We start from the raw sequence: 19,390 nt of genomic DNA on the forward strand, positions 1-19,390 counted from the left end.
TGCAAGGTAGAGCCCGTGAGCAATGAAATTAAATATTTAGCTGAGGAGATTTTTAATCAAAGTGTTGAATGTGAAGTTCAGCTGCGTATAGTAAAATGCAAGAGGAGAGAGAGAAATCAAAAGAATCATTAAGCAAGATGAACCAGAACTTGAAGATTTGAAAAATTCTCATTCTATCCATATTGCAAAAAATATAAAGCATCTTATGGAGAGAACACCAAGGATGTGGTTAGAAAACCAATCTTTGAGGAGATTACTCATGATTTTAGTTAGGTATCTCAGCAGAAGTCAGGAACAGACACGAGATTATACAAGCACAGACACTGTCAGTATGAACCAAGGGGAGCAGAGAAAGGATGAAATAAAGGAAAGATTTTGCAATCTACAAGGCAGGACAATAGAGTTACTTAGCTGCAAACATGCTTCATCCTTCAAGTAAAGGAAAGAATGACACCAAAGGTGATTAAGAGATCATCAGGGCTGCCATTCCCACCATTGGGTCTAGACCTAATGGGCCCTGGGGGCAAGGCTGTTACCTCCTCAGTTTCAGTAGGACAAGCTTCCTCTGACTAGTGCCTCAGGAGAAAGGCAACAGCAAAGGGCTGTGAGGGTGGGGGTGATACTGCCCAAAGAATCCAGCCAAAGATTATTCTCCAGCCTGAAAAATCTAACGAAATTTGTCTTGCTAAGTTTTGCACTTTCTCAGGATCTATCATCCCTCTCTTCTTTCTGATTTCTCCCTTTTCAAAAGGGAATGTCTATCCTATGCTTGTCCTACTACTATACTTGGGAAGCAGATCATTTGTCTGGTTTCACAGCTGGAGAGGAATTTTGCCCTTTAGATGAATCATAACCTCAAGCCTCATCCAAACCTAAATTAGGTGATATTTAGATGAGACTTTTGACTGGACATAGATTCTGCAGTGCATTAAGACATTTGGGGCTGTTAAGAAGGGGTGAATGAATTTTGCATGTGAGAAAGACATGCATTTGGTGGGAGGCATAGGGAGGAATGTTATGGAATGTAATGAGTCCCCTAATATACATATGTTAAAGCCCTAACCGCCAAAGTACTTCCAAGTACTTTGAGGGAACTTTCAGGGAGGTATAAAGTTAATCTCCAAAATATTTGGAGAGAGAATTTTAGGGAGGTGTAAGTTTAAAGGAGGTCATCACAGTAGAGCCTTAATCTGGTTGTATTGACGTCCTTATAAGTAGAGGAAGGGATGCATGAGCTTTTTCTTTCTCCACACAAGACCAGAGGAATGACCAAATGAGTACACGGGGTGGAAGCAGCCATCTACAAGACAGAAGAGAGCCCCTACCAGAAATCAAAATTTCTGGTATCTATATCATGAATCTCTAGCCTCCAGAATTGTGAGAAAATAAATGTCTGCTATTTAAACCACCCAGAATGTGTTACTGCTTTGTGGCCGAATAAGCTGATTAATACACACGTGCCTGGGTGCAGGCGTGCATGCACACACACAGACAGACACACACACACATGCACACACACGGTATAGACTAATGATAACATATATTTTTCACATGGCACTCTGATGTTAAGATCCAGGATTCCTTGCTTCTAAGTGTGGTCATCCACCACATTTTACCTGCCCACCCTTCCAAGGATAAACTCTCACTTTGCTTCTATCTCCCCCCTCCACAAACAATACTTTGATGAATATTCTTGTACCTGTCTGAGTAAATTTAGGGGGCTATATCCCAGGAGTGGGAAATCTGGTGCACAGGTAACATGTATTCTTATTTCATGTAAGCAGTGCCAATTCGTTGTGCAAGATGGCTATACCAGTTCACACTCCAACCAGTAGTGCATGAGGGCACCTGTTATCTGTGCTTGAACTCAGAACGGAGGAGCAATGGGGAAGCTTAGGGGATGCCTCAACTGGAGACCTGTAACAGAATGCACCCTAAGCTGGTCTCATTTCTCTCTTAAACAACCACTGCCTGACTCACCTAGCAGCTCTATCTTACCACCATCAAGATCTGATTAAGAGCTTTGTCTAGTTATTGCTGCTCTGCCCACCCCATGCCCCATCCCTGATCTCTGGGGGTTAAATAGAACTTTATCTGGAGGTCTTTGTATGTATTTGGGCATTTTCAGTGAAGCCAAACCCTTGGCACAGACAGCAGCCAAGTGATTCACATAGAGCCAGTGGGACTCACAGACCAATGTGGGTAGGACCTGAGCACATGTGACTCTCCAGGCTGGGAGGGACCTTCGAAGGCATCTATCTTCCCTTTGCCAACCCCTGCTTAAGTGCTTTCTATAATATCGCTTCCAAGTGTTCAATTAGGCCTTCCTTGAACAACTTAGTCACAGAGCTCTCACTGTTTCTCTAGAGAATCCATTCCTTCTATAGGCAGCTCCAACAATTTGAAAACCCTAGGGTCTCACAGAGCACAGATCAGATGTTCCTTGTTCCCCCCCTAACCACACTCATTCTCTCCCCCCCTCCATAGTAATAGAGCCTCTGATTTTCATCTGGGCATGTGACACCTGGACTAAGGGCTGTGTTTCCCTCTCTCCTTTGCAGCTGTTTGTGGCCATGTGACAATGTTCTGGCCAATGGGATGAAAACACATGTGATATGTGCAACGTCTAGGCTGTGACTCTAAAGGGAAGGAGTGTGCCATTCACTTCTCCTTTGCCCTCTTCCCACTGCCTAACATGTATACACAACACCAAGCCATCTTTAACCCTGTAGATGAAGGCTACACCCGGCACATGGTGAAGCAACAATATAAAAAGAGCCTGAGTCCCCAACACGGAATAACAACACAAACCACCGGTCACTTGTTCCCAGACTGTTAATGTGAGAGGGAAATGAAGTTCTGTCTTGTTTTAACCACTGTTAATTTGGAACCAAGTTGGATTAGCTTTACCAATAAACATCCCAGTTAATTGGCTACTGTATTTAATTGAATCTAAAATGCCATTGGATATAGGGTACACGTTATCTTATGTACTACTAAGAGAAAAAATGCTACCTATTATATTATGACAAAATGTTTTCTTTTAATTTAAATGTTCGTTTAATAGTTTTTGAAAGAGCTCTGGTAGACTGATTTAAGACACTATTTTTGTCAGACTTTTCTAATCTGAGTCATTTCTCATACACAATAACTTTTTATTTCAAGGGAAAACCGTGATGAAATCTTTTTGAAGATACTTTAAATAGCAATTAAACTCAACACATACAGTGATAATCATGCATGTCATTCAATTGAAGGGATGATAATATGAACAGCCATGGCCAATTTTGCATGTGCTCATGCATGAACAATAACACAATTCCCTCTTGGCCAATGGCAGTTGTAAGGTAGAATTGTATTTAAGACACATCCTGACTTTAGATTTTTGAAATATAAAATATGTGTGTATTAAATGGTGAAATCTGGTCCTTTAAAACCAAATTTGGGGAATAACGTTCACTTCTACTCTAGTCAAGATAGAGTAACAGGGACCAGATTTACCCATCTGTGCAAAATAACTAAAAGCAAAACAAACAAAAACACCAAGACAAAATATATGAGAAAAATGGTGCTCAAGTCATTGGACATCAGGCAAGTAAGGTAAGTGATCTCTGAGAGATAGAAAAGCTTAGATGAGCCTGAAGATTGCCCCGTCCTACTGCCTAGAGAAATATTCTAGACTGCCAGACGGTGACGGGGAACTCAGACAGAGCCTGGCCATCTCCCTCAATTGAGGAAATGGAGCTATGAGTCTGGAGAAGCCAAGGAACCTGGAGTTCACAGGAAAGAGTTTTGGAGAGGGGAGACCTGTGTAGAGAGAGAATGCTTACAATTTTCAGAGGCTCCCCCTCCAGTACTCACTGAAATATTGATCAGCACATGTGTGTAAGGAAACTTACTACCTGAAGCCAAGGAAAGAACTACCTCAAAGGATTAGAGGAAACAGTGACCAGAGTCCACAAAGGGCTGAGAATAGTGACTGTTCCAAAGAACCAAGGTAGAAAATATTAACAATTTGTATAGCATTAGAATACAAAGACAAGTTCTTCATGAGTAATGAGAAAAATGAGCTCTACACTAAATGCTGCTATGGTCCCACTTAACTAAGTTGAAAAGCAAGGCCCAGAAGGATAAAACAGATTCCAAGTGTCTTAATGACATGCCATAAGGAAGCTCAAGAATATTTATAGGAATGCAAAAATATGCAGTCAACAAGGTAAATTTGAAAATGTCTGGTATCCAACCAAACCTTGCCAGGTGTGCAATTTGAAGCAGGAAAAATGCAATCCACAATGTTGAGAATAAAAATCAAAACTGACCAAGAAATGACACAGTTGATAGAATTAGTAGCCAAGGATAAAAATAGTTATTATAAATGCATTTCATATGTTCAGAAAGCTTGAGGAAATACTGGCCACATTAAGTACAGTTGTGGGAGAGATGAAAAATACCCAAATAAAATACCTAGAGATGAAAACTACAATGTCTGAGGTGAAAACTACATTAGTCAATTTAGACAATAAAGGAGAAAAGATTAATGAACATGAAGACATACCAATAGAAAGTTTCCCAAATGAAATATGTAGAGAAGAATGGTCAAAAAATAAACAGCATCAGCAAACTGTGGGACAACTTCAAGTGGCTAAAAGTACAAGTAACTGGAGATGAAGAAGGAGGAAGAAAAGAAAAATATTTGAAAAATTAATAACTAAAAATGTTTCAAACTTGATGAAAACTATACATGCACTGATCCAAAATGTCCAACAAATCTCAAGCATGGGAAGCAGGAAGAAAACTACACCAAGTCTTATCACAATGAAATTGCTCAAAACCAATGATAAAGAGAAAATCTTAACAGCAGTCCAAGGAAAAAAGTCATGCTACCCAAGAGGAATGAAGTAGGATAGAATCAAGATGACAGTGGCATATTATTTTTAAAGTAATGGGGAAAAAAGAAAAATAAAAAAAACCTTTGCCGATATAGAATTATTTACACATTGAAAATAACTTTTAAAAACAAAGGTGAATAAAGACTTTCTGAGACATAGAAAAGTTGGGATGCTACATCACCAGCAAACCTGCTCTATGATAAATGTTAAAGTATGCTCTTCAAGCAGAAGGAAAATAGTAGCAGAGGAATACAGAGCAACAAACACAGAAAAATATAATGACTCTTTTTCTTGTTATTTAAATTCATTAAAAAGATAATCAACAGTTTAAACCAAGAAGTGCATCAATGTAATAGCACAGAGGGCAGAAAGGGAGAAATAAAAATACAGTGCTGTAAGTTTCTTATACTATATCTGCAGTAGCATGAGATCACTTGAAGATAAACTGTGACAAGTAGAGATGTATATTATGGACTCTAAAGCAACTACTAAAATAATAAAAACCAGAATAATATCTAATAAGTCAGAAAAACAGATCAAATGGGACCATAAAATATACTTAATCCAAAATAAGGCATAAAGGGAGGGGAAAGGGAACAAAAAACAAATGAGATAAATGGAAAACAAAAAGGTGGTAGATCTCAACCTAACCATATCAACAAGCACATTAAATATAAATAGTCTAAACACCCTCAATTAAAAAGCAGATTGCCAGATTGGAAAAAACAAGCAAACAAACAAACAAACCAAACTGTGGACTGCCTATCAGAATCCCACCTTAAATATAAGGGAACAAGTAAATGTGAGAAGACACACCATGCTAACACTATTCAAAAGGATACTGTCTAAATGCAGTGTGGTATCTTGGAAGTCCTATCAAAATCTCAGCAGGAATTTTTGTAGAAATTGATAAGTGAAACCTAAAATTCACATAGAAATGCAAAGGGCCTAGAGTAGCCAAAACAACTCTCAAGAAGAACAACAAAGTTGGAGAACTTACACTGCCTGTTTAAAGAATTATTTTAAAGCTGCAGTAATCAAAACAGTGAAGTATAGGCATAAAGATACACAAATAGACCTATGGAGCAGAACAGTGAGTCCTGTAATAAACCCACAAATATATGGAAAGCTGATTTTTTACAGTGATGCAAAGGCAATGCTGTGGAGAAAGAATGGCTTTTTCACCAAATGGTCCTGAAACAACTGGATATCTACATGCAAAAAACAAACAAAGAAGCAAAAAGCTTCAACCTATACTTTGCATCATATACAGAAATTAAGTGAAAATGGTTTATAGGCCTACATGTAAAACCTAAAATTTCTGGAAGAAAATATTTGTGACTTTGGCTTAGGCAAGGTTTTTCTTTATGTGATACAAAAATCACAATCCATAAAAAAAAGAATACTGATGAGTAAGACTTCTTTATCAACATTAAAAACTTCTGCAATTCAAAAGACACTCTTAAGAGAATGAAAAGACAAGTTGCAAACTGGGAGAATATCTTTTCAAAGCATGTATCTGATGAAGGCCTTGTATCCTGAATACATAAGGAACACGAAAAAATTCACAATAAATAAATATATAACCCAACTGAAAAATGAGCAAAATGTTTGAATAGACACTTCGCCAAAGAAGATAGATGGGTGGCAAATAAATGCATGAAGAAGATGTTCAACAGGATTAGAAATTGGAACCTTCATACTCTGCTTCTGGGGATGGAAATTGGCACAACCAACTTGGAGAACAGTTTTGCATTACTTTAAAAAGTTATACACATGACTGTCATATGACCCAGAAATTTCACTCTAGGATTCTAACCAGGAGAAATGAAAACATATTTCCACACAAAGACTTATATGTAAAGGTTCAGAGCAGCATTCATAAGAGCCAAAAGGTGGAAACAACCCCAATGTTCATGTGGTGAGTGAATAAACAAAAGGCAGTATATCCATACAATGGAATACTGTTTGCCAATAAAAAGGAAAGAAATACTGATATATGGTACAATGTGTATGAGCCTAAAAAACAATGTGCTAAGTTATGTGCAATGTCCTGAAAAGGCAAATCTACAGAGACAGAAAATATATTACTGGTTGCCTAGACCTGTGTGTGGGAAGAAAGATGGACTGATACTGGGCATAAGGGCTCTTTTGGGGATGCTGGGGATATTCTAAAATTGTATTGTGGTGATAGTTGCACAACTCTGTAAATTTACTAAGAGTCATTGAATTGTACAGTAAGTCCCCTACATATGAACAAGTTCCGTTTCAAGAGCACATTCGTAAGTTCAATCTGTTCGTAAGTCCAACAAAGTTAGCCTAGGTACCCAACTAACACAATTGGCTATATAGTAAAGTACTGTAATAGGCTTATAATACTGTTCACACAAATAATACATAGAAAACAAACACAAAAAAATAAACATTTTTAATCTTACAGTACAGTACCTTGAAAAGTACAGTAGTACAGTACAACGTTTGGTGCTTCTTAACAGTATCAGCTGCATCACTGCGGCTTTTACGCTTCTGGACATCCTGGGCTTGAAATAAAGATACTTACTACTGTGCTCTGTACAGTACTGTACAGTAAAGTACACAAAAGTACAACCACTTGCAGAAGATGCGCCCACATAACAATGCACGCCAGACACGTGAACTAATTTATATGATTGGACACGTGAACACAGGTTTGCATCTTTGAAAGTTCGCAACGTGTAGGAACTTACTGTATACCTAAAATAGATGGTTTCTATGGTATGTAAATCACAACTCAATAAAGCTGTTAAAAATACATCCTCCAATGTCTTCTTACTGTACCCAGAATTAAATCTAAACACACAAATTCTAAGCTCTTTGTACCCCTCTGCCCCTGTTTTCCCAGGAAAATGAATGATTCATCAAAAAACTTGTGTAAAAAAAAAACAGATTTTAAATAGATTTGGACAAACGAGGTACCCGGGAGGAATGGGAAGTGGGTTAATAATGAAAAAAAGAAATGGGGACTTGTTACCCTTGTGGTTGATTGTCTACACCATGCTGTTCAGGCTTAGGATCTAATGCCCAGCCTTCCATGCTCTATCCAGCAACTGGGTAGTTTAGGCTAAGATTAAATGTAAGTAAAAGGTCATTCCTTTCACAGATCTACAGAGTGGGCATTATGCCAGCCACTGCTTAAATGCACACACACACAATAGCTTCCTTCTCTTTTCATTTTCTATCAATCTTGCAGACAAAAAAAATGTATTAAGCAAGTGCCACTTACCCAACAGTGTGCTGGATCCTGGGGGTGACTGAAGAGAAGACCCCTTCCTTCAAGTAAAATTATTGATTGTGGTCCAATATAGAAAATAGATCAAATCATAACTATTATGGTTCAAGTGGAAGTGGGTCCCAGAGTCTTTATTCTCTCCTCAAATCCAACCCTGCCGGACTCTACCAGAGTGGCCCTTGATGCACCTCCCTGCAACTTCCAGGGCTCCTCAGAACATTACTTCAAAGCCACCAATAAAATCTATCCTCTTCATTTCAGAGATGAAGAAACAAATGTCCAGAATGGGAAAGGAACTAGCCCAAGAGCATGCAGCTATGGTCCTCTGGGTCCTCTACATGTACAGACTTTCACATGAAACAATTTGAAATCTGGATAATTATATATATAAGAGCCTTCTAGAAACTGATACTATACCAAATTTCTCTCTGTAAACTCCATGTCATCTATCACACTGCTTTGGCTCAAAAATTACACTTGGAGTGACAATAATGAATGCAAATAAGTGGTAAGTCCAGGGTACTGACTGTAACCTCAGTAGACTCAGAGAAAGAAAGATATTACCATGGGTGGGGGACTTTAATTCATTCAGTTAACATTTACTAAGAGTGTATAAGTTCCAGAAACTGGGAAGGAATTGGGTGTTAAGAAGGGATTTATTTAATAAAAATAGCTATCTATCTATCTATTTTTGGTGTCTACTATGTTCCAGCAACTGTGCTGGGCACTTGATACGCTATCTAATTTAATCTTCATCATGACCACATAAATAGGTATGTTTAGCTTCATTTTTACCGATGAAGAATTTGAGGCTGTGAGAAGTAAAGTGACCTGTCCAACATCACAAAGCCAGGAAGTGCAGAATCCAGTGTGCTGAAACTGATGACCTTTCCACCATACCAAGGAACTTTCCTCATATGATTTATTTCAAGCCATGGAAAACAAGCCAATGTGGTGAATCTTGTCCTGGATCACTAAGTCACCAATATTAAGGGTGAAATAGGGCACATCATGGAACCTCTTGGAAGCTTGGAAATTCTATCTACCTGAGAAGTAGGACTCAGTGTACCCCTGAACAGAGTTGTTGGATGACTCCATGAGATGGAATCTGTGGAATGTTTGGCCCTACAAGTGAGAAAAGCATCCAAGTCATTAAAGACCAAAGTTTATATGGAAAATTTCCTAATGAAATCATCCCAAGAGGCTAAGGCACAGCTGGTATGGCCATGGAATCCCAGGAAATCTACAGAATACTTCCTTAGGGTTTCCCACAATCACTGGGGCTACAGTCTTACTTAAATCTTGAATGAAAATTCCTGACGTCCCTAGGCCACAGCCTCTCCAGACAGAGTCCTGGGCCAAGACAAAAATATTCAGCTGGCTAACTTCTTTCCAATGGCTCTTTGCTGACTAATGTGGAGAAGGAAGGGTAGAGAGCAGGAGAGGTTCTAGAGCAACGGATCATCTATTCCTGGGACAAACTTGGCAGGCTCAACTGTCACCCAGCTTAAGGGGTGACTTAGCCCCAACACCCACTCAACAAGCAGAGTAGGAAAGCTGGGACCTGTAGGACTTGAGGATGGGCAGAACAAGTGAAGACACTGGCTAGCAGAGTTGGATGGAAAACTGCCCAGACTTGTTGATGAGCTAAGGGAATGATGGGAAGTGGACAGATGCAGAATATATTATATAGGCATAATCCACCAGGTCTTACTAATGCAGTGGTTTTCCCAAGTGTGTTCCCTGGACCGGCAGCAACAACATTGCCTGGGAACTTGTTAGAAATGCAAATTCTCAGGCCTTCCAAATAAGAGACTCTGGAGATGGGACCCAGCAATCTAGGTTTCAACCACCCGCCAGGTGGAGCCTACTGCACGCCCAAGTTTGACAACCACTGTGCTAGTGTTTTGGATACATGGAGTAATAGAGGGAAGAATGAAGAATGATTCTGGATTTGGGGATGGGGGTGGTATTTACTACTGATGGGGGAGACTAGGAAAGGAGACTGGGGGTGGGGATGCGGGTAAAGTTGAGAGTTCTCTTGGGGTCTGTTTAAGGTGCCAGTGATATATCCAGTGGGATTGGTTAAGTGGGAAGTTGGATATGTGAGTACAGAACTCAGGGGAGAGATCAGAGCTATTCACCTTGATTCTAAGATCCTTGAGAACAGGTCTAATTCATCTTAGACTCTGAGAATATCCCAGCCCTGTGTATGGCTTAGAACAGGTGCTTGGTAAATGTAACTGAATGAAACAAAAAAAAGGAGCCAGCTTTTCCTGCCTACTCTAGTCTGATGAGAACACTGCCAAAGTACCAAGTGTTCTTTCATTTAATATCTATTTGTGCATCTGGAAAAGCAGCTACTGTTGGAAAAGAAGTTTTCTTTGAACAGTTCACCTTGAAGACTTTCTTATAGCTTAGCACCAAATGTCAACTCACTTGCATTCTCTCTCCTGTAGACAGAATTGGCTTGACTTGCCCATCCTTAAGTCCCAGAGTTGCCAGCTGTTCTGTGACTTGTTGTTGAGTGAGCATTGGGGCCAAAGCTGACTTAGTTTTCAAGCGAGGTGACAGTGGAGCCTGCTGAAGCTGCCACAACAATGACAGAGGGAAGGAAGGAAGGAAGGAAGGAAGGAAGACTCATGTCAATTCAAAACTTTACCATAGGGGGCTTCGCTGGTGGTGCAGTGGTTGAGAGTCTGCCTGCTGATGCAGGGGACATGGGTTCATGCCCTGGTCCGGGAAGATCCCACATGCCGCAGAACGGCTGGGCCCGTGAGCCATGGTTGCCGAGCCTGCGCGTCCGGAGCCTGTGCTCCACAACGGGAGAAGCCACAACAGTTAGAGGCCCACGTACCACCAAAAAAAAAAAAAAAAAAACTTTACCATAAGGCAGAATAACTTGACTGCTATAATAAATCTCCCTGTGAGAGCCCAAAGTGGTAAGTGATTCATTTGGACTAGGGAATATGAGGTTTTGAACAAGAGGTGGTGTTTGCTATGGGTCTTCCTTGAAGAATAAGTAGGATTTACAGGCTTGGAATAAGGGAAAGGCATTAAGAATGAGGAATCTGCCAGCTACATGTAAAAGAATGAAATTAGAACACTCCCTAACACCATACACATAAATAAACTCAAAATGGATTAAATACCTAAATATAAGACTCGACAGTATAAAACTCTTAGAGGAAAACATAGGAAGAACACTTTCTGACATAAATCACAGCAAGATCTTTTTTGCCCACCTCCTAGAGTAATGAAAATAAAAACAAAAATTTAAAAATGGGACCTAATGAAACTTAAAAGCCTTTGCACAGCAAAGAAAACCATAAACTTAACAAAAAGACAACCCTCAGAATGGGAGAAAATATTTGCAAATGAAGCAATGGACAAGGGATTAATCTCCCAAATATACAAACAGCTCATGTAGCTCAATACCAGAAAAACAAACAACCCAATCAAAAAATGGGTGGAAGACCTAAATAGGCATTTCTCCAAAGAATACATACAGATGGCCAAGAGGCACATGAAAAAATGCTCAACATCACTAATTATTAGAGAAATGCAAATCAAAACTACAATGAGGTATCACCTCATGCTGGTCAGAATGGCCATCATCAAAAAATCTACAAACAATAAATGCTGGGGAGGGTGTGGAGAAAAGGGAACCCTGTTGCACTGTTGGTGGGAATGTAAATTGATACAGACACTATGGAGAACAGTATGGACGCTCCTTAAAAAACTAAAAATAGAATTACCATATGACACTGCAATCCCACTACTGGGCTTATACCCTGAGAAAATCATAATTCAAAAAGACACATGCACCCCAATGTTCCTTGCAACACTATTTACAATAGCCAGGTCATGGAAGAAACCTAAATGGCCATTGATAGATGAATGGATAAAGAAGATGTGGTACATATATACAATGGAATATTACTCAGACATAAAAAGGAATGAAATGGGGTCATTTGTAGAGATGTGGATGGACCTAGAAACTGCCATACAGAGTGAAGTATTGTTTTGGCCAAGAAGTTCGTTCGGCTTTTTCCATAACATCTTACAGAAAAACCTGAATGAACTTTTTGGCCAACCCAATAAGTCAGAAAGAGAAAAACAAATCTCGTATATTAATTCATATATGTGGAATCTACAAAAATGGTACTGATGAACCTGTTTGCAAGGCAGCAATAGAGACACAGACGTAGAGAACAAATGTATGAACACCAAGGGGGGAAGGAGGACGTGGGTTGAATTGGGAGATTGGGATTGACATATACACTAATATGTATAAAATAGATAACTAATGAGAACCTATTGTATAGCACAGGGAACTCTATTCAATGCTCTGTGGTGACCGAAATCAGAAGGAAACCAAAGAAAGAGGGGATATATGTATATTTATAGCTGATTCACTTTGCTCTACAGCAGAAAGTGACACAACATTTTAAAGCAACTATACCCCAATTTAAAAAAAAAAAGAATGAAGGACCCACATTAGCAAAGGCGTGGAAGAATGGAAATATATAAAACAGTGAGGAACTTCTGTGTGGATAAAGAATATGGTGAATGAAAATGAGAGGTAGTAGATAAGATTGGAAAGGTAGGTCTGGGACAGACTTGTGGGGGAGAGGGGCATGAGTGCCATGACAACAATTATAGGCAAATGTCTATGGACGTACAGTAGGAAATGACTTACAATGAGAAATGAATCTTATATTTTGACCGAATACACACAAACACAGATAGAAAACTGAAACAAAAATTCCCACAGAGAATACCTACCATTTCTTATGCAATGTATGCTGATATTTTCTATCTTATTTTAATTTTTTTTTTACAAATCCTACTAGCAGCTAATTCAATTCATGACCTACTAATGGTTCACAATCTGTGTTTTGAAAAATACTGCTACAGGCAATGGGAAGTCGGTGCATGTGTTTAAGGAATAACACAGTAATCCCAGTGCTTTAGGAAGGTAGTTCTCATAGCAGTGTGGATGGAATTAAAAATAGGGGGCAGACTGAAGATAGGAAAGCAATTTTATAGGTAGAAAGTGATACAGTATTATAATTATCCAGGTTGGTCATGATGAAGGCCTAAAACAGAACAGTGTGGAGGTTGAGAGTGGGGCATGAATATGAGTCAGATGTTGAAGGTGGGACTTGCTAACTGATCAAAGGTGAGTTATAAAAAAGCAAGGGTAATCAGCATCAATATCCAGGTTTCAATCTGAGGTAACTGTGCAGAGAATGATGGCATTAAACAAGTGGTTTAGTGGGAGGAGCTGGATTGGGGCAGGAAGAGACAAAGTCTTAAGGGTTGATTGACTTCAGCTGTGTCTGTGGAACAACCAGGTGGACAAGCCCAGTAGACTGTGGGACATATCAGGCTGAAGCTTGGAAGGAAGTTAGGGCGTAGAGACTGGAGATATGAAGATAATATTTGAAGCTGTAGGAGTATAAGTGGTAACTCAGGAGAATGTGTAGAGAGAGAAAAAGAGAAGACTTAAGAAAAAGACTTAAGAGGACCTACTTAATGCTACAATATTTACTTCCAAAATGAGTTTTTCCTTTTTTAAGTGAGGAAAGTTTATTGTGTATGGATATGTGTGCACTGGGGCATGGATGTGTGCAATGTGTGTGTATGAATGGCATGTGCATGCTAAGGAAATATTAGTATGCATTTGGGGAGCTGGTGAAGGGCTCTGGTTGCTCTAGCAGTGGCTACACTCACTTCCTTTGTCTCATGGCTTCTTCTCCTTTCTTTCCCTCTTTTCCATCTCTCCTCTTTTGTTCCATTCTTTCCTTCTCCTTTCCACATATCCAGATGCTCCTTCATCACCACTTGGAAGCCCAAGAAATTGATGGGCAAAATAGACCAGTATGGGACTTGGGGCCCAAGGTCTGCAGCATAGTGTTGGAGTGTGGTTGGGGTTAGGAGGAAAGACAGGGCTGTGAGCATGTGGTCAGAGTCAGAAGTGGGGAATGGTTTGTGGTGGGAGAATCCATTCCTGAGACATTTTCCACTTCAAATTCTGCCATCAGTGTGTATGTACATGAATGTGTGTGACTATGAATGTGTATATTTCTGTGCTTGTGCCTGGGGGTGTGTCTGACTCTTAGCTTGACTTAATCAGGTTTTTGGGCGATATTATCTTCATCACTGCTACTTCAGTGCAGAAGTAAAATTATTTTTTTAACAGAAATAGGCTGCTTTGCTTATATCTTTGAGGGATTTAGGATTAGAGCAGTTGAAGAACTGTGAATAATGCTTAATTAGATTATCAGCATTTGTTGAAATGCATATGCCATGTGAATAGGAGGATACATTCTCTCTTCCTTTCCTAGCTGTGTGACCATAGATAGGTTACCTAACCTCCCTGAGCCTTAGTATCCTTATCTGTAAAATGGGGATAATAATTCCTACCACAGATTTCCATTAGCAAGAGTTGAATATTAAATGAGCTAAGAGCTTTGAAATCAGTAGGTGTTCAACCAATGTTAGTTCCTTTCTCCAGTTCCTTCTACCCCTTCCTTCTCTCCACCTCTCATACATGTTTTACTGGTCCACATGTGAAAAGCGAGTTGTATTTGTAATACTTTCCCTATTTTCAGTTCTTAAACCAAGTGATATAACATTTGCATATTACTGTAAAATTATCAAAAGAAGGCTAATTTAAATCACTTTTGGTGCATACACATCTAGAATTATGTCTTCTTGGATTGACCCTTTCTCATATAGTTCAGTCACATTTTTAAATCATTTCATTGGTGTATTTAGACCATTTATATTCAACATAATTATTGATATGTTAAGGCAAAGTCTGTCATTTTATTTTTTGTTACCTGTTTTTTCTCTCTGATTTAGTTTTTCTCTTTTCTTTGCCCTGCCTTCCTGTGGGTGACTTGAACATTTTTTTCAAATTTCATTTTGATATGTCTATATTTTTTTAACTAAAGCATAGTTGATATGCAATATTATATTAGGTTCAAATGTACATCATAGTGATTCAATATTTTTATAGATTATACTCCATTTGAAGTTATTATAAAATACTGGCACTATTTCCCTGTGTTTTACAATCCTTGTATCTTATTTATTTTATATATAGTATTTTGTTTCTCTTAATACCCTACCCCTTATCTTGCCCCTCACCCACTTTCCTCTCCCTGCTGGTAACCACTAGTTTGTTCTCTATATCTGTTAATCTGTTTCTGTATTTTGCTTTGTTCATTCATTTGTTTTATTTTTTAGATTCCACATATAAATGACAACATACAGAATTTATCTCCTCAAAAAACTAAAAATAGAACTACCATATGATCCAGTAATTCTACTCCTGTGTAAATAATCCAAAGAAAATGAAAATACTAATTTGTAAAGTTACATGTACCCCAGTGTTCATAGCAGCATAATTTACAATAGCCAAGATATGGAAGAATCCTTAGTGTCCATCAACAGATAAATTGATAATTAAGATGGAAATTTACCTCCCTTTTATATTCCTTTATACTCCCTGCTTATAATATAAATGTCTTAACTATTTCCTCTGCATACATTCAGAACCACATGAGACAGTGTAATAAATTTTGATCCAATCATCAAACAGGATTCATACAACTCAAGAGGAAAAGAAATTCTGTTGTATGTACCCATGTTTTTGCCTACTGTGCTCTTTCTTCCAAGGTTCCTCCTTTTATTGTTTCTTTTCTGTTTTAAGACTTACTTTTTTCATTCTTATAGGGTAGACCTCCTACTGATAAATTCCCTGTTTCCTTTCATCTGAGAATGTCTTGATTATCCCTTTATTTCTGAAGGATATTACCACTGCACATAGGATTCTGGGTTGATGATTCTTTTCCTTCAGCACTTGAAAAATGTTGTGCTACTTCCTGCTAGGGCCTCATCAGTTTCTGCTGACTTTCTATTTTTTCCCCTGAAGGTACAGGTAAGGTGTTTTCCCTCTTTGGCTGTTTCCTACATCTTTTCTTTGCTTCTGATTTCAGAAGGTTGATTATGATGTGTCTTGGTATGAATTTCTTTGTTTTTTTCTTTCTTTCTTTCTTTTTTTTTTTTTTTTGATGGTGTTTGCTTAGCTACTTGGATCTGGAAATTTATGCCCTTTGCTCAGTTTGGGAAGTTTTAAGCCACTACTTCTTCAAGTCCTGCCTTATTTCTCCTCTCTTTCTGAGATTCTGTTGACATGACTGTCAGATCTTTTGTAATACTCTCACAAGTCTAGAGGATCTGGCTCTGCTCAATTCCTTCTTTTCCTTTTTCTTTCTTTCTTTCTTTCTTTCTTTCTTTCTTTCTTTCTTTCTTTCTTTCTTTTTTCTTTTTACATTTAATTTCCCTCTGTTGTTTACACTGGGTTATTTCTATTGTTTTATGTTTAAGTTGTCTGATTCTTTCCTCTGTCTTCCCCGTCTTGCTGTTGATCCCATCCATTGAGTTTTTAGAGATTTTTTTCCAGTTTTCAAACTTCCATTTGGTTCTTCTTTGTGTTTTATATTTCTTTTTGAGACTTTCTATTTAAATGCTGAGATTTTCTATTGTATCATTTGTTGCAAGTGTGTTGTGGTTGCTCCCTGAAACATTTTTATGATGGCTGCTTTAAAACCCTTGTCAGATAATTCCAACCTCTGTGTCCTCTCAACCCTGGCATTCTTCCTCTTGCCACTGAAACTGATAATCTTGGTATGGCAAGTACTTTTTTCAATTAATTTTGGACACTCTGGATCTCTCTGAACACTTTTGTCTTTGCAGGCCTCCTCTGATGTGATACTTTTGCAGGGAAGGGGGGCAGTATAAGTCCAGGTTCTCCACTGGGTCTCTGATTGACATCCAGGTTGGGGAGAGGCTCTTTGTTTTTGCTGGTTGAGGGTGAGAGTTCTGGCCTCTCTTAGGCCTCTTAGGATCCCATCCCAGCTAGTAGTGGTAGGAATGCCAGGTTTACCACTGGTGAGGGTCGAAGTCATGGCCCCCCATTTGGTCTGTACTAGAAGGGGTCACTTTTCCTTGTTCCCAACTGTTCCTTCCCTTGGGGTTGGGTAGGGATTCCTTTAAAGTCTGGTAAAAATAAGTCTAGGCTCTTCACTTGCAGGCATAAGTTTCTTATTAGTTGCACTGTTATTATGACAGCTGACTTTTTCTTGCACCAAGGTGTCTCACTCCCTATATCCTGATTCTTTTGCAGAAAAAAAATTGCAATATACACCCTGTCTACCCTTTCCTAGGCCCTGAAGGGATAGAGTGAGAAGACCGGAGCCTCTGCACACAAATAGACTGGGTTCTTGTCAAAATCTGGCATTTTCCAACTGTCTGGCTCTGGAAAAATTACTTAAATTTTTTGAGCCTCCATTTTCCCAGTTGTAAAGGAAGTGTAGGAAGTTCTCAGGATTGCCGAATGCACAATAGTAGGTCAAGCGGCTTGGCACACCAGGGGCTCAATAAATAATAGTCCCTTGCTTTTATTCTCCAGCAGAAGTAGAAATATAACCCCTGCAAAGGACAAAAAAGCCAAGGTGCTTCCCCACCACCACCATCATGTGTGAGTCTCACCCAAGGCATTCATTCCAAGAGTTAAATCTCTTGGTCAAAGTCTTATTTCTTAAAGGGACACACTTGATATCCTCTCTCATTTTTCTTCAGGTTCCTGGAAAACACTAAAGGGAACGGCCCAACCCAGGGCACCCTCAGAAGGAGGGTGGAAGCTGAGGCAGAGTCAGGTCGGTTGGGGGGAGGGGGTCCTGGCAGAGAAGAGTGGGTGAAGGAAGGCCTGGAATTGGCACAGGCAGTCCACCCAACTGGCCTTATTGTGCTCTGAGCAAGGACAGTATCATCACCTAGCCAATGCCACTCCTGGAGAAAAGGGGTAGGGGACACAGGCAGCATGCACTTTGCATCCCGCCCATTAGCCCATCACCTCTGGGGCCTGAGAGCAACTGTTGCAGGCGGCAACTGCCTCCCCAGTCTCCATCACTCCCATCCCCCTTCCCAAGCACCGGGTAGGAGAGGAAGAAAGTGGTAAGTGAAAGCAAAAAATACATAAGAGCAAGTGCTGTCTGTCCTCCCTGTCCTGGCCTGCAGGGATTCCTCCGCATCCCCAGTCTGCAGCCCCCAGCAGCCACCACCAGCCCCGATGTGTTAGACTCTGCTTTCAAAAGGCTCGCCCGAGCTGGAGGTCCTGAAGTTGAACAGAAGACTGAAAAAAAAAAATCTAGACACCTAAAGAGCAAGGAGGCAAATACATCTTGGAGCCTACAAACACTTTTAAAAATAATGGGTCCAAGAATGCCATTCCCCCAACTCCCACCCAAGAAGCATAAAGCTGTCACCCACCCACCCCCGTCCCCCCCCCAACACAAACACACTTACACCGTGTGTCTGCCTCTGGCTTTCTCAGACACATCTGGCAAGAGATCCCTCTCGGTCGGTCTGTTTCTCTGTCTGCCTCTCTCTCTCTCTGCAAGTCTCAGTACCGATTCTCCCCTGCCTCATTCCCAGTCTTGAATTCTGTGGTGAATGGGATCCTTTTCAGTCCCCCTCCGCAAATAGCTCAACAATAGACACTTTCCGTAGCTAGCAGCCCTCTCCCGCAGTGAGGGATTTGGGTAGCTTCGGAGGGGACTGGGAGGGTGCTGCAAAGTTCCACTTACCTGATCTCTTTAATGCTTTCCAATTTGCACATGATTTCTTGTTCATCTGCCATGCTTTTCACTCTCACTTTCACGTCCTGAGAAATGTACAAACACACAAGCCCAGGGATACAATAGACACAATGTAACCACCTCCTCCCGGCATGGGGCTCTGAGCCTGTGCGGTAGGGACATGCAGAAGGCCTGGGAGCTGTAGTCCGCAGCTCCAGGACCAGCCAGGCAGCCCGGGGGCCTGCAGGACTACAACTCCCAGAAGGCCAAGCGAGACATTCCTGTTTCTCTTCCTGCAGCTGCACTTTAAGTCAATTTGTCACAGATAATTGTGTCAAAGGTCGTGAGGAGTACAAGGGAATAGTGATATTCGTTTGGCCCGTGTGAGCGAGAGGTTGAGTGTTCTGGCAGCTGTCTGGGAACTCGTGGCTTTGGCATTCAGATGGAGGTGGAGAAGAGGTGGAAGGGAGGAGGGAGCAGCTGCTAAGGCTGAAGGATGGGGAGGGGTTGACCACGTTCCTTCCAGCCCTCCATCCATTCTAGTTACTGAGTTCAAACTTTGTCAGTCAACGACGGAG

General features: G+C 40.1%; 1 protein-coding gene across 3 annotated transcripts in view; it reads right to left on the bottom strand.

Annotated features, from left to right (window-relative positions):
• The window catches only part of LOC309797013 (zinc finger C4H2 domain-containing protein), a 35,454-nt gene extending 16,487 nt beyond the window's left edge, over window positions 1-18,967 (bottom strand). Inside the window, exons 1-3 of one of the 3 annotated variants that reach the window (XM_082610388.1) lie at window positions 18,822-18,967; window positions 10,597-10,746; window positions 8,152-8,198 (exon numbers count right to left, since the gene is read on the bottom strand). In XM_082610388.1, the coding sequence (XP_082466514.1) occupies window positions 8,152-8,198; window positions 10,597-10,692 (143 nt within the window). In that variant the 5' untranslated portion in view covers window positions 10,693-10,746; window positions 18,822-18,967. The remainder of the gene's footprint in view (window positions 1-8,151; window positions 8,199-10,596; window positions 10,747-18,821) is intronic. The other 2 variants (XM_082610389.1, XM_082610387.1) reach the window with 2 other exon arrangements.
• Window positions 18,968-19,390: the final 423 nt, after the last annotated feature.

The sequence above is a fragment of the Mesoplodon mirus genome, assembly GCF_964341445.2.
Source record: "Mesoplodon mirus genome assembly, chromosome: X".
NCBI lineage: Eukaryota > Metazoa > Chordata > Mammalia > Artiodactyla > Ziphiidae > Mesoplodon > Mesoplodon mirus.